Consider the following 14,107-nt stretch of genomic DNA (forward strand, 5'->3'; position numbering starts at 1 on the left):
ACGGTTGATGCCTTCTTAACCACATAGCCAACCTGCGCAGCAGCTTTGAGTGTCCTATGGACTTGGACGCCAAGATCCTTCTGATCCTCCAGCCTGCCAAGTCTTACCATTAATACTATATTCTGCCATCGTATTTTACCGACCAAAATGAACCTCACACTTATCTGGATTGAACTCCATCTGCCACTTCTCAGCTCAGTTTTGCATCTTATCAATGTCCCATATAAGAACTACAGCACAGGAACAAGCCATCTTGGCCCTTCTAGTCCGTGCTGAACACTTACTCTCACCTAGTCCCACTGACCTCCACTCAGCCCATAACCCTCCATTCCTTTCCTGTCCATATACCTATCGAATTTTACCTTAAATGACGATATCGAACCCACCTCTACCACTTCTACTGGAAGCTCGTTCCACACAGCTATCACTCTCTGAGTAAAGAAATTCCCCTTCGTGTTACCCCTAAACTTTTGCCCTCTAAATCTCAACTCATATCCTCTTGTTTGAATCTCCCCTACTCTCAATGGAAAAAGCCTATCAACGTCAACTCTATCTATCCCCCTCATAATTTTAAATACCTCTATCAAGTCCCCCTCAACCGTCTATGCTCCACAGAATAAAGACCTAACTTGTTCAACCTTTCTCTGTAACTTAGGTGCTGAAACCCAGGTAACATTCTAGTAAATCTCCTCTGTACTCTCTCTATTTTGCTGACATCTTTCCTATAATTCAGTGACTAGAATTCAATACTCCAAATTTGGCTTTACCAATGCCTTGTACAATTTTAGCATTACATCCCAACTCCTATACTCAGTGCTCTGATTTATAAAGGCCAGCATACCAAAAGCTTTCTTCACCACCCTATCCACATGAGATTCCACCTTCAGGGAACTATGCACCATTATTCCTAGATCACTCTGTTCTACTGCATTCTTCAATGCCCTACCATTTACCATGTATGTCCTATTTTGATTATTCCTACCAAAATGTATCAGCATTAAATTCCATCTGCCATCTTTCAGCCCACTCTTCTAACTGGCCTAAATCTCTCTGCAAGCTTTGAAAATCTACTTCATTATCCACAACACCACCTATCTTAGTATCATCTGCATACTTACTAATCCAATTTAACACCCCATCATTAGTGTATATGACAAACAACATTGGATCCAGTGCAGATCCCTGAGGCACATCACTAGCCTCCAACCTGACAAACAGCTATCCACCACTACTCTCTGGCATCTCCCATCCAGCCACTGTTCAATATTAATGCCTAACGATTGAACTTTCCTAACTAACCTTCCGTGCGGAACCTTGTCAAAGGCCTTACTGAAGTCCATATAGACAACATCCACTGCTTTACCCTTGTCAACTTTCCTCGTAACCTCTTCAAAAAATTCAGTAAGATTTGTCAAACATTACCTTCCATGCACAAATCCATGTTGACTGTTCCTAATCAGACCCTGTCTATCCATATAATTATATATACTATCTCTAAGAATACTTTCCATTAATTTACCCACCACTGACGTCAACCTTACAGGCCTATAATTGTAAGGTTTACTCTTAGAACCCTTTTTAAACAATGGAACAACACGAGTAATACACCAATCCTCTGGCACTATCCCTGTTTCTAATGACATTTGAAATATTTCTGTCAGAGCCCCAGCTAGTTCTACACTAACTTTCCTCAAGGTCCTAAGGAATATCCTGTCAGGATCCGGAGATTTATCCACTTTTATATTCCTTAAAAGCACCAGCACTTCCTCCTCTTTAATCATCATAGTTTCCATAACTTCCCTACTTGCTTCCCTTACCTTACACAATTCAATATCCTTCTCCTTAGTGAATACCGAAGAAATTGTTCAAAATCTCCCCCATTTCTTTTGGCTCCACACATAGTTGTCCACTCTGATTCTCTAAGGGACCAATTTTATCCCTCACTATCCTTTTGCTATTAATATAGCTGTAGAAACCCTTTGGATTTACTTTTCACCTTACTTACTCCATGCTGCCTATATTTATTGTGAATCTCTCTCTTTTTCCGAACCAAGTTTCCGATATCCCTTGAAAACCATGGCTCTCTCAAACTTTAACCTTTCCTTTCAACCTAACAGGAACATAAAGATTCTGTACGCTCAAAATTTCTCCTTTAAATGACCTCCATTTCTCTATTACACCCTTCCCATAAAACAAATTGTCCCATTCCACACTATCCACAACATCCCAACCTGTGTGTCTTCAGCAAATTTACTAACCTATTCCTCTGTTTCCTCATCCAGGTCATTTATGAAAATCATGGAGAAAGGGTTCCAGAACAGATCCCTGAGGCACACCACTAGTTACCGACCTCTATGCGGAATATGACCTGTCTACAATCACTCTTTGCCTTCTGTGGGCTAACCAATTCTGGATTCACAAAGCAAGATCCCTTTGGATCCCATGCCTCCTTACTTTCTCAATAAGCCTTGCATGGGGTACCGTATTAAATGCCTTGCTGAAATCCATACACACTACATCTACTGCTCTACCTTCATCAATGTGTTTAATCACATCCTCAAAAAAATCAATCAGGCTCGTCAGGCATGACTTGCCTTTGACAAAGCCATGCTGACTATTCCTAATCATATTATGCCTCTCCAAATGTTCATAAATCTTGCCTCTTAGGATCTTTTCCATCAACTTACCAACTGCTGAAGTAAGACTCACTGGTCTATCATTTCCTGGGCTATCTCTGCTCCCTTTCTTGAATAAGAGAACAACACCTGCAATGCTCCAGTCTTCCAGAACTTCTCCCATCCCCATTGATGATGCAAAGATCAGCAATCTCCTCCCTCGCCTCCCACAGTAGACTGGGGTACATCTCATCCCAATTTGATGCATTCCAAAAGCTCCAGCACATCCTTTTTCTATATGCACTGTCTATATGCTCAAGCTTTTCAATTCGTATTCTCAGATGTCCAGTTCTATTGCACCCTGTTACGAAAGGCTTGCGTGATTTAGATGATCTAACTCTCCAGTGTATGGCTAGCTGGCACAGCCCCTTTAAGGGTTCAGGATGGTCCCACTAATTGGCAATCATGTTTTGGGCACCAAGAATTAAGTGTTTAAAGAGCACCGAAATGGAGCCTCATTTCTCAATCATAAGCCTTACTAGTGAAGTCGCCTAGCATTTGTTTTGTGCTCAGATCTCAATCCAGTTTGATCCTTGCTTCAGATACTCCAGCATTTGTGTCCAAAACATTCTCAGCAAGGCCTCTCGTCAAATAAGAATGAGTCAGCAGGGCATCAGAGTCTCTCATGGGCTGTGGCCAACCACAAGAGGATTTCCAGACAGAACTGGGAGATACACAAACTCCAGGTAACCCTTTGACAACTTTTGCAAGAAGAAAGTCAGAATCGCTTGGGAGAGACAGATAGTAGCTCTGCAGAGCCAGTACATCTTCCAACCCCGGAGAGATATGACAATGACTCGGGTTCTTGCCGCAGCTTCCTCATCCAATGTTCATTTGTATTTGAACTTCAGCCATCCCAGTTCCATTCGGAGCACAGAAAGGTGGCCTTCATTATCTATCTTCTGACTGGAAGAGCCCTAGTCTGGGCCACTTTGCATTGGGAATGGAGGTCAGAGATTTGTTCTGATTTGGAGGAATTCATAGCCGCCAAGAAGGAGGTTTTCCTTTACCCTGCCAGATCCAGTCAAGCCTCAGACCGCCTGATGAAAATTCAGCAGGGTGGATGGTCAGCGGCCGACTATGCAATCAATTTTGGACCTTGGCCCAGGAGAGTGGATGGAATGGGGAAGCTTTGGCCATGCTATACTGCCAGAATCTGAGATGCCCTCGCCTTGGGAAAGCCAGCAGAGAACTTAATGGTTCTGATTGACCAGTCTATCTCGATAATCATCTGGCAAAGCGAAAGTAGGATTTCTTCAGGAGGTCAAAGAGAGCCAGTCTGAGCCGAGTCCCAATGCATTGCAGTTTTGCTCCCCAACCTCGGACTACGATCAGCTCATCTGCTCAAGATCCTGTCAAGCTCATACAGGACAGCTACACTAGAAGTCTTAGCATCGGAGTTAAGATAGCTGTTTAATGTCTCAGGCTGAAATCTTTGGGAGAACTGCTAAGACAGCCCAATGTCAGGAGGACTGTGATGGTAGCAGCCACTACTCCCAATCTCATGGATTCTGATTTCATGCTGAAAGCAGAGTAAACCTGAGGTAAGAACTTGAAGGCTTTTTTGGACTCTGGGGCAGCAGGTCATTATTTGGATTTAGGACCACCCATCTGTTAGACATACCGCTGCGAAAGTTGAGGCAGTCCATGCTCACAACTGTCTTGGATGGATAGCTGTCTGCTGGGTTCTGGGCTAATCCAGCAACAGACATTGGTCTTGCAGACGAGGACTGAAGATCATGTGAAAGACATTAGTTTCTAAATCATAGACTCTCCACTCCTCCCCTTGATCCTTGTGTACCCTTGGCTGTTGCAGCGTAACCCATCTATGGACCGTGAGGAAGGGAGAATTATTGCTTGGTCCAGTCATTGTAAGAGGCTATGTTTGCAGCATGGTGTTCTGACCCCCAGACACCCCCCCCCCACCAAGACCAACCACCAACAAAGTGGCGGCCTTCAGTGCAAGATAGCCTGAAGCCTTCTGGAGACCTAGTCCTGCCCTCAAAGACAGAGAAGCCAGTCCCAGCCAACAGGACAGTGCAAGTGCTGACACTCTCTTGTCAGGACTGCACATGAACTAAAGAGAGTGAGTCTCTAATTCTGGAGAAGACCAAGGAGATGCCTGAGCGGTCTGAAAACTTGCCATGTCTCAAGGAATCAGGCCTCGAGGAAGGAAAAAGTCCTAAACACAGATACCCAGATCCTTCAATCCTTGAATCCTATTCGCGCAGGTTGGGAGGCAAGGGACATCTGTAATGCCTCGTTGCCATCACCTGACGATTCAGACAGGGATTTGGCCATCGTTTCTGCGAATGAACTTTGTGAGCTTAGGGAGAGAACTCTGAGGTTGGTTGATTCACCCCTGCCGCCTAAGACACCTCAGGGGTTGTCCTCAAAGGAAGATCTTGAGGAGATAGCAACATAAAAATGGTTCAAAATCCCTTCCATCTACAAAGACTTGGAGGAGGTCTTCTGCAAGGGAAAGGCCTTGACTCTTCCACTGCACAAACCCTATGACTGTATTATAGACCTGTTGCCTGGTACTTGTCCTCCAGCTGGTTGTTTACACACACTCTCAGGCCCGTAGAGAAGCGCAATGGAAGAGTAAATAAAGGAGGTCAAGAGGCTGAATTCTAGCAGGCCAGCTGGTCTTTGTTCTTTAACCATTTTGAGATCAGTAACCAGTGGAGTGCTTCAGGGATTTATCCGCCTCAAGGACTCTCATCACACACCCTTCAGTGCCTAACAAGTCACTGTGTAAGTCCTACCCTGGCTGTCCTCCCAACGTGCAAGACCTCACATTTGTCTGGATTAAATTCCATCTGCTATTTTTCAGCCCATTTTTCCAGCTGGGCTAGATCACACTGCAAGCTTTCATGGCCTTCTTCTCTGTCCCAATCTTAGTGTCTGATAGCCTTCCTTGTTGTGCAGTGTATCTCCAATCTTGCTATATGTTTGATAAAGAGTAAAGCTCTGTCCAGACCATCCCATCATATACATCCGGAGCAGGAACAACACTGATGGACAGAGCAAATCCAGATCTTGTCCAGATAAAAATCAGAGTAGAAGTCCACCTTCCCAGGCAGCCTTACACATGGCAACGACTACTTGGAGATAAAAACCTCTCCACACTTTTCCACCAAGAACACCTATGCCACGATTAAGCTCTGGTGGAGTGTCACTGACCTGAAACTTTGAGCCTTTCTCTCTTCACAGATGCTGTACGTTTAGCTGAGGGTCTCAAACAATATTTTTTTTTACTCCTGCTGCAGGTTGGGTACAATTCAGGTGGAGTCAGGTTCCTCCAACATAGCTGAATTACAGCTGGATAAGGAGCCACTTTGCCCACTGCTGCTGGCTCTCCAGTCAGAGAGAATAAAACCACATCCATCCCATCCCATCCCCTCTGCACTTGATGTTAACTGTATATGTTTGTAGTGCTTCACCAGATTCCTTCTTTCTCCAGTCACCCTCATGGACTCTGTTTCTTGAGGCAGCAATCACAGCCTAGTTGATGCTAAAGACTGTAGACTTCCCTGACTGTCATGTCAGAGTCTGCTCCTTCAGAGCTAAGCATATGCATTCCTCACCTGTTTTCCAGGGAGACCTTCAATGCCAGGGTTCCCATCAGTTCCCTACACAACACAGGGACAGAACAAAGTAAAAAGACTAAAATTGAGCTGCCCCTCATAAAATCTTCACTGTAGAACAGCCAGCCCGACTCATCAGCCTTCCAACTGCAGAACAGATAATAATCCCACAACTTTCCCATCACTGCCCACTCCATCTTCTTCTAGTGATGGAATCTGCCTGCACAGGAGGGGATGTGAACTTAACACTGAGACATTCATCCACAGTCAGAGTAAAGTATTGAGGACAAAGTCATAAGGTCATACGGTTTTGGCCCACTGTTTCCATACTAACCATCAACCAACAATTTATATTCATCTCACTCTATTCTCTAATGTTCCTATTAGCTCAGCCTGCATGCCTCTAGGAAGTGGGAGGAAACCCTCGCAGTCACAGGGAGACCATAAAAAGTGCACATGAACGGCACTGAAATTGGAAACAAACCTGGAGTGAGACTCCACTCCTCTACCACTGCACCGCACTAGTCTCACGTCAGGCTGATGATCACCTTAAACTCATGTCCCTCTGCAGATTTCTAAAGTCAGGTCACTTCAAAAACATGAACTGCATCCTACCCCCTACAGAATTCAAACCCATAGCCTGACCAACCTCCTCCTCCCAGATTCTTATCACCTACCAACACCTTGGCTACAGGGTCTCTCCTGCCTCGACCGTGCCAACCAGCAATCTGCCACTGCCTATCCTCTCCCTCCACATGACCACAGTTCCCACCCCCAGTCCCTGAGGACACTACAGCCACAGTACTGCCCCAGAACTCTGACTACCCCACTGGACATCTTCCACAGCTTTGTTCTCACACCCTTGTGACTGTGCTCTCTGGTTTGCTGGTAATGATGTAATGAACCTTGGCTCCCTAAACACCAAGATGGTTCTGGAGAGTACAGACTACAATCAGCCCATTCATTTACCACCAACAAACTGAGAGGGTGAAACAGGTAGGAATGCCCAGGAGAGGCTGAGAAAGTGGGGAATTTCCAGATCCAAACCAAACTTACCGGATCTCCTTTGACTCCAGGTGGGCCACCAGGATTTCCCTTTGGAATGGAGAAGTAAACAGTCATCAGCACTGCACAAACCAAGATGATGTTGTGTTTATTTACACTCCATTGGGAGGGGTGGCACCAAGAGGACTGAGTAGGCAACAGGAGTGGTGCTGAGAGGGTGACAGGAGGAAACAATGGGGATGAGGTGTGGGGGGAGGGAGAGGTGGGGAAAGGAATCAAGAGCCCAGACCCAAAACATTTGCTACATTTTGGTAGGACTAATCAAAATAGGACATAGATGGTAAATGGTAGGGCATTGAGGAATGCAGTAGAACAGAGTGATCTAGGAATAATGGTGCATAGTTCCTGAAGGTGGAATCTCCTATGGATAGGGTGGTGAAGAAAGCTTTTGGTATGCTGGCTTTTATAAATCAGAGCACTGTGTATAGGAGCTGGGATGTAATGTTGAAATTTGGCATTGGTAAGGCCAAATTTGGAGTATTGTGTACAGTTCTGGTCACCAAATTATAGGAAAGATGTCAACAAAATAGAGAGAGTACAGAGAAGATTTACTAGAATGTTGCCTGGGTTTCAGCACCTAAGTTACAGGGAAAGGTTGAACAAGTTAGGTCTTTATTCTTTGGAGTGTAGAAGTTTGAGGGGGGACTTGATAGAGGTATTTAAAATTATGAGGGGAATAGATAGAGTTTACGCTGATAGGCTTTTTCTATTGAGAGTAGCGGAGATTCAAACAAGAGGACATGAGTTGAGAGTTAGGGGGCAAAAGTTTAAGGGTATCACGAAGGGGAGCTTCTTTACTCAGAGTGGTAGCTGTGTGGAATGAGCTTCCAGTAGAAGTGGTAGGGGCAGTTTCAGTATTGTCATTTAAAGTAAAATTGGATAGGTATATGGACAGGAAAGGAATAGAGGGTTATGGGCTGAGTGCAGGTTGGTGGGACTAGGTGAGAGTAAGTGTTCAGCATTGACTAGAAGGGCCGAGATGGCCTGTTTCCATGCTGTAATTGTTATATGGTTTTATAATATGGTGGCACAGAGATCTGACTTCACTGAGCAAAACTCTGAAAGTGTAGTTATATATGTGTGAGACACAGTGGGCCAGGTGGTGGGTCTGGGACTGTGCAGGTGACAGATACCTCAGCCCAAGGTAACATGGTGGTTAGTGTAATGCTTTACAGAGTAAGTAATCTGAGTTCAATTCCCACTGCTCTCTGAAAGGAGTTTGTATGTTCTCCCCAAGACCATATGGGTTTCCTCTAGATGCTCTGGTCTCCTCCCACGCTCCAAAGGTGTATGGATTAGGGTTAGTAAATTGTGAGCATGCTACGTTGGTGCTGGAAGTGTGGTGACAGTTGTGGACTGCTCCCAGCACATCCTCGGATGATGTTGGTCGTTGACCCAAATGCTGCATTACTTTGTCTCGATGTCCTGATTGACGTGTCAAATATTAAGCTAATCTTTATGCTTAAGGCCTGATGCTGAGCCCAAGCCCCAATGAATCTGGAGCTGGAAGAATGCAACCCTATCCTGGGATCCCAGGCGATGTCTTGGGAACATGTTGGCTGCAAATTGAACCACACATATGATACTGGATACCCTGTGCTGCTTGGCTGCAGATGGAAGTTGGAACGAGGAATCGATGGGAAGCAGAACTTAAAGTTGTGGGTGAGGGGTGAGGAGTGGATATTGCTTTGGGGATAGGGGTCAGGGCCAGAAATACCACTGATGATTTGTGGGGGGCAATTGGACAGGGTCATTGTGGGGGTTGATGGTGCAGTGCTTTTGGGCCTGGGCCTGAAGGAATCCAGAGCAGTCAGTCAGTGCAGGGTAATGAGGGCAGAATCGGCCAGGACAATGGGTAATTGGCTGAGCTAGAGATGGTGGGTGTCATGGGTGTAGGGGTCAGAGCCTCGGCTGTACTAAAAAGCTACTCTGACCCTCAGCATGATGGTAAACAGCTGACAGTGATAGTTACTTCAAGTGCAAGACATTTCCAGCTCTCCTGTAGCATTGCATGGGGAGCTCTGCACCAGGATGTCATGGTACAGACAAACCAGAGTCAGGAACTGTGTGCCAGTAACAAAAGATCACAGCGACACAAAATGAAACAACTGCTTTCATATCTTGGACTGAGTATCACTTACTGGAGGTGAGAAGGAGGAAACAGCTGTTGCCAACTCTTCAAGATTATCACGGGGTATGGTGGAGTTCCAGACACTGCCATCAGTGCCCTGAAGAGTTTATGGCCCAATCAAGTGGGTGATGTATCTCCATATAAAACATCTATGCCATCTTTGAGTTGTGTCAGCCGTAAGTAAGGCTGACTGTCAAAGCAGAACCAACTGCGAATGAAGAGAATGTTTCCTTTCAATTGGCTATGAGAAGTTGGTGCATGCAGAGCATAGCCAATGAGGGGCTGGGTTTGAAGGTCAGAGGTTAAATGACAAAATCAGAGCCCAGGTGGAGGGAGCAGAGGGAGGTGGAGAATACGGTGGGTAGTGGAAGGACTGAGAGAAGGTAAGGAGAGTAAGGAGAGATGATGGGAGGCTGTAGGTGGGGCACAGGTAAGTGTGGGAGGCTGAGGGGGAGCTGGGGGCAGGAAAGAGAGGAGAGTGTGTGAGCAGTAGCTAGGAGAGTCAGTGTAGATATCCAACCAACTTCTGACTGTCCCATGTGTAACATACTGTAAGGTTTCACTGTTAATGTAAAGGCCTCACTGTAGCAGCAACATTTGGGTTATGACTAGAGCTAACGGGCTTTGAAATGTGGGGCTATCCAATGAGAGGGATGTTGTTCTTTCTTGTGGATCTGGAAGAGAGATTTTCGTGGTCATTTGTCAGGGAGAGAAGAAGGAGGAAGACACTTGTGAAGAGAGATGGTAAACCACTGGATAGGGATCGTGGGTACGAAGGTCAGTGACGCTTGGAGAGGGTCGATGGATGATGAATGGCAGTATCAGAGCTCCAATGTGCACTTTTGACTTTTTCCCTAAAATGGGCCCTTTTTATTTTAATTTTCTTTACTAACCCTATATTCAGATTAGGATTTATAAAGTCCAATCATTTAATTGCATATGGTGTATTGCCTGATACTTTGTGCTGTGGATTTGTAACCAGGCAACACATCACACAGCATCCACACAAATGAGGTTTCTCAGTTTGGCTGGGCCAGAGTCTGTCTTCCCCTAAACAAACACGTACTGGCCGAGCCTGAGGGTTACGTGCACATTATTGAAGCATTCTGCACCTCAGCCTGTGTCTGGAGGGACTCAACAGTTACACTAGGGGGTGTTCTCCCCAAACCCTCACCCTCCCTCTCCCTGAGCCTCAGTGCATCGTGGCCAATTTGCTCCATGCCGACCTCCCTGAGCCCGAGTGCCTTGGTCAATGGGGCCAGGCAGTGATGTGTTCACTCATTCCTGCATGGACACTCACCGGCTTTCCTGGGATTCCGATTCCTGGAACACCAGGAGGGCCTGGGGCTCCTGGCTCTCCGGCAAGGCCCTCTGGTCCGACAGGTCCGGGATCTCCCTGCTCCACAGAACAAACAGATTGTCAGTAGAAGCAAGATTGTCACAGTCACTGGTTCAAAAGACACAGTGTTAGCACTCGCCCTCCACCCTGACTGGGACAGACACAGTGTCTCAGCACTCGCCCTGTGCCCTGACTGGGACAGACACAGTGTCTCAGCACTCGCCCTCCACCCTGACTGGGACAGACACAGTATCTCAGCACTCGCCCTTCACCCTGACTGGGACAGATACAGTGTCTCAGCACTCGCCCTCCACCCTGACTGGGACAGACACAGTGTCTCAGCACTCGCCCTCCACCCTGACTGGGACAGACACAGTGTCTCAGCACTCGCCCTGTGCCCTGACTGGGACAGACACAGTGTCTCAGCACTCGCCCTCCACCCTGACTGGGACAGACACAGTGTCTCAGCACTCGCCCTCCACCCTGACTGGGACAGACACAGTGTCTCAGCACTCGCCCTGTGCCCTGACTGGGACAGACACAGTGTCTCAGCACTCGCCCTCCACCCTGACTGGGACAGACACAGTGTCTCAGCACTCGCCCTCCACCCTGACTGGGACAGACACAGTGTCTCAGCACTCGCCCTCCACCCTGACTGGGACAGACACAGTGTCTCAGCACTCGCCCTCCACCCTGACTGGGACAGACACAGTGTCTCAGCACTAGCCCTGTGCCCTGACTGGGAGCACAGCATTTCAGCACTGGCCCTCTGCCCTGACTGGGAGAGACAAGGTGTGTCAGCACTGGCCCTCTGCCGACTGGGACAGACACAGTGTCTCAGCACTCGCCCTCCACCCTGACTGGGACAGACACAGTGTCTCAGCACTAGCCCTGTGCCCTGACTGGGAGCACAGCGTTTCAGCACTGGCCCTCTGCCCTGACTGGGAGAGACAAGGTGTGTCAGCACTGGCCCTCTGCCGACTGGGAGAGACACTGTGTCAGCACTGGACCTCTGCCAACTGGGAGCAGTGTTTCAGCACTGGCCCTCTGCCCTGACTGGGAGAGAGACAGTGTCTCAGGACTGGCCCTCTGCACTGGCTGAAAGAGTCTCTCTGTACCAGCACTACACTTTGTTATGCTGCTAAGACACAAGGAGCCAAAAGGAAGGCTACTTCTACAGCTGTCATTGGCCATCTGACCCGATGAAGGTAGATCAGTGGATATGGTATAAATAGATTTCAGTAAGGCATTTGATAAGGTTCCCCACTGTAGGCTTATTCAAAATGTCAGGGGTCATGGGATCCAGGGAAATTTGTTTACATGGATTTGGAACCGTCTTGCCCATATGAGGCCGAAGGTGCTATAGTCTGAGTTTATTCTGCCTTGAGGTCCACTACTAGTAATGTCCACAGGTTTCTGTTCTTTGTGAACTTTATAAATAACTTAGAAGAGGAAGTAGAAGGATGGGTTAATAAGTTTGCACATTACATGAAGGTTGGTGGAGGTGTGAATAGTGTAGAAGGTTGCGTGGGTTAACATAACATATACCCACATAATCATATAACAATTACAGCACAGAAACAGGCCATCTCGGCCCTTCGAGTCTGTGCCGAACGTTTACTCTCAACTAGTCTCACTGGCCTGCACTCAGCCCATAACCCCCCCCCCCCCATTCCTTTCCTGTCAATACAACTATCAAATTTTACTTTCAATGACAATACCGAACCTGCCTCTACCACTTCTACTGGAAGCTCATCCCACACAGCTACCATTTTCTGAGTAAAGAAATTCCCCCTCGTGTTACCCCTAAACTTTTGCCCCCTAAATCTCAACTCATGTCCTCTTGTTTGAATCTCCACTACTCTCAATGGAAAATGCCTATCAACGTCAACTCTATCTATCCCCCTCATAATTTTAAATACCTCTATCAAGTCCCCCCTCAACCTTCTACGCTACAAACACTAAAGACCTAATTTGTTCAACCTTTCTCTGAAACCCAGTTAACATTCAAGTAAATCTCCTCTGTACTCTCTCTATTTTGTTGACATCTTTCCTATAATTCAGTGACCAGAACTGTACACAATACTCCAAATTCGACCTTACCAATGCCTTGTACAATTTTAACATTATATCCCAACTCCTATACTCAATGCTCTGATTTATAAAGGCCAGCATACCAAAAGCTTTCTTCACCACCCTATCCACATGAGATTCCACCTTCAGGGAACTATGCACCATTATTCCTAGATCACTCTGTTCTACTGCATTCTTCAATGCCCTACCATTTACCATGTATGTCCTATTTGGATTATTCCTATCAAAATGTAGCACCTCACACTTATCAACATTAAACTCCATTTGCCATCGTTCAGCCCACTCTTCTAACTGGCCTGAATTTCTCTGCAACCTATTAGTATCATCTGCATACTTACTAATCCAATTTACCACCCCATCATCCAGATCATTTATGTATATGGCAAACAACATTGGACCCAGTACAGATCCCTGAGGCACACCACTAGTCACCGGCCTCCAACCTGACAAACCGTTATCCACCACTACTCTCTGGCATCTCCCATCCAGCCACTGTTGAATCCATTTTACTACTTCAATATTAATACCCAACGATTGAACCTTCCTAACTAACCTTCTGTGCAGAACCTTGTCAAAGGCCTTACTGAAGTCCATACAGACAACAACCACTGTTTTACCCTCGTCAACTTTCCTTGGGGTACCGCAAGGCTCAGTGCTGCGACCCCAGTTGTTTACAATATATATTAATGATTTAGATGACGGAATTAAATGCAGCATCTCCAAGTCTGCGAATGACACGAAGCTGGGCGGTGGTTTTAGCTGTGAGGAGGATGCTAAGAGGATGCAGGGTGACTTGGATAGGTTAGGTGAGTGGGCGAATTCATGGCAGATGCAATTTAATGTGGATAAATGTGAGGTTTTCCACCTTGGTTGCAAGAACAGGAAAACAGATCATTATCTGAACTGTAGCCCATTAGTAGACCTGGGTGTCATTGTACACCAGTCATTGAAGGTGGGCATGCAGGTACAGCAAGCGGTGAAAAGGCAAATGGTATGTTGGCATTCATAGCAAAAGGATTTGAGTACAGGAGCAGGGAGATTCTAGTGCAGTTGTACAAGGCCTTGGTGAGACTGCACCTAGAATATTGTGTGCAGTTTTGGTCCCCTAATCTGAGGAAAGACATTCTTGCCATAGAGGGAGTACAGAGAAGGTTCTCCAGATTGATTCCTGGGATGGCAGGACTTTAATATGAAGAAAGACTGGATCGACTAG

At 46.4% G+C, this 14,107-nt stretch overlaps 1 protein-coding gene across 1 annotated transcript in view; it reads right to left on the reverse strand.

The window, feature by feature from the left end:
- Window positions 1-14,107, reverse strand: part of col16a1 (collagen, type XVI, alpha 1) — a gene marked incomplete at its 3' end in the record, with an annotated part of 565,824 nt that overhangs the window by 401,290 nt on the left and 150,427 nt on the right. The window contains exons 15-17 of the mRNA XM_059954228.1: window positions 10,762-10,857; window positions 7,322-7,360; window positions 6,266-6,310 (exon numbers count right to left, since the gene is read on the reverse strand). Coding sequence (XP_059810211.1) covers window positions 6,266-6,310; window positions 7,322-7,360; window positions 10,762-10,857 — 180 coding nt within the window. The remainder of the gene's footprint in view (window positions 1-6,265; window positions 6,311-7,321; window positions 7,361-10,761; window positions 10,858-14,107) is intronic.

This window comes from Hypanus sabinus, chromosome 30 (genome assembly GCF_030144855.1).
Source record: "Hypanus sabinus isolate sHypSab1 chromosome 30, sHypSab1.hap1, whole genome shotgun sequence".
Lineage (NCBI taxonomy): Eukaryota > Metazoa > Chordata > Chondrichthyes > Myliobatiformes > Dasyatidae > Hypanus > Hypanus sabinus.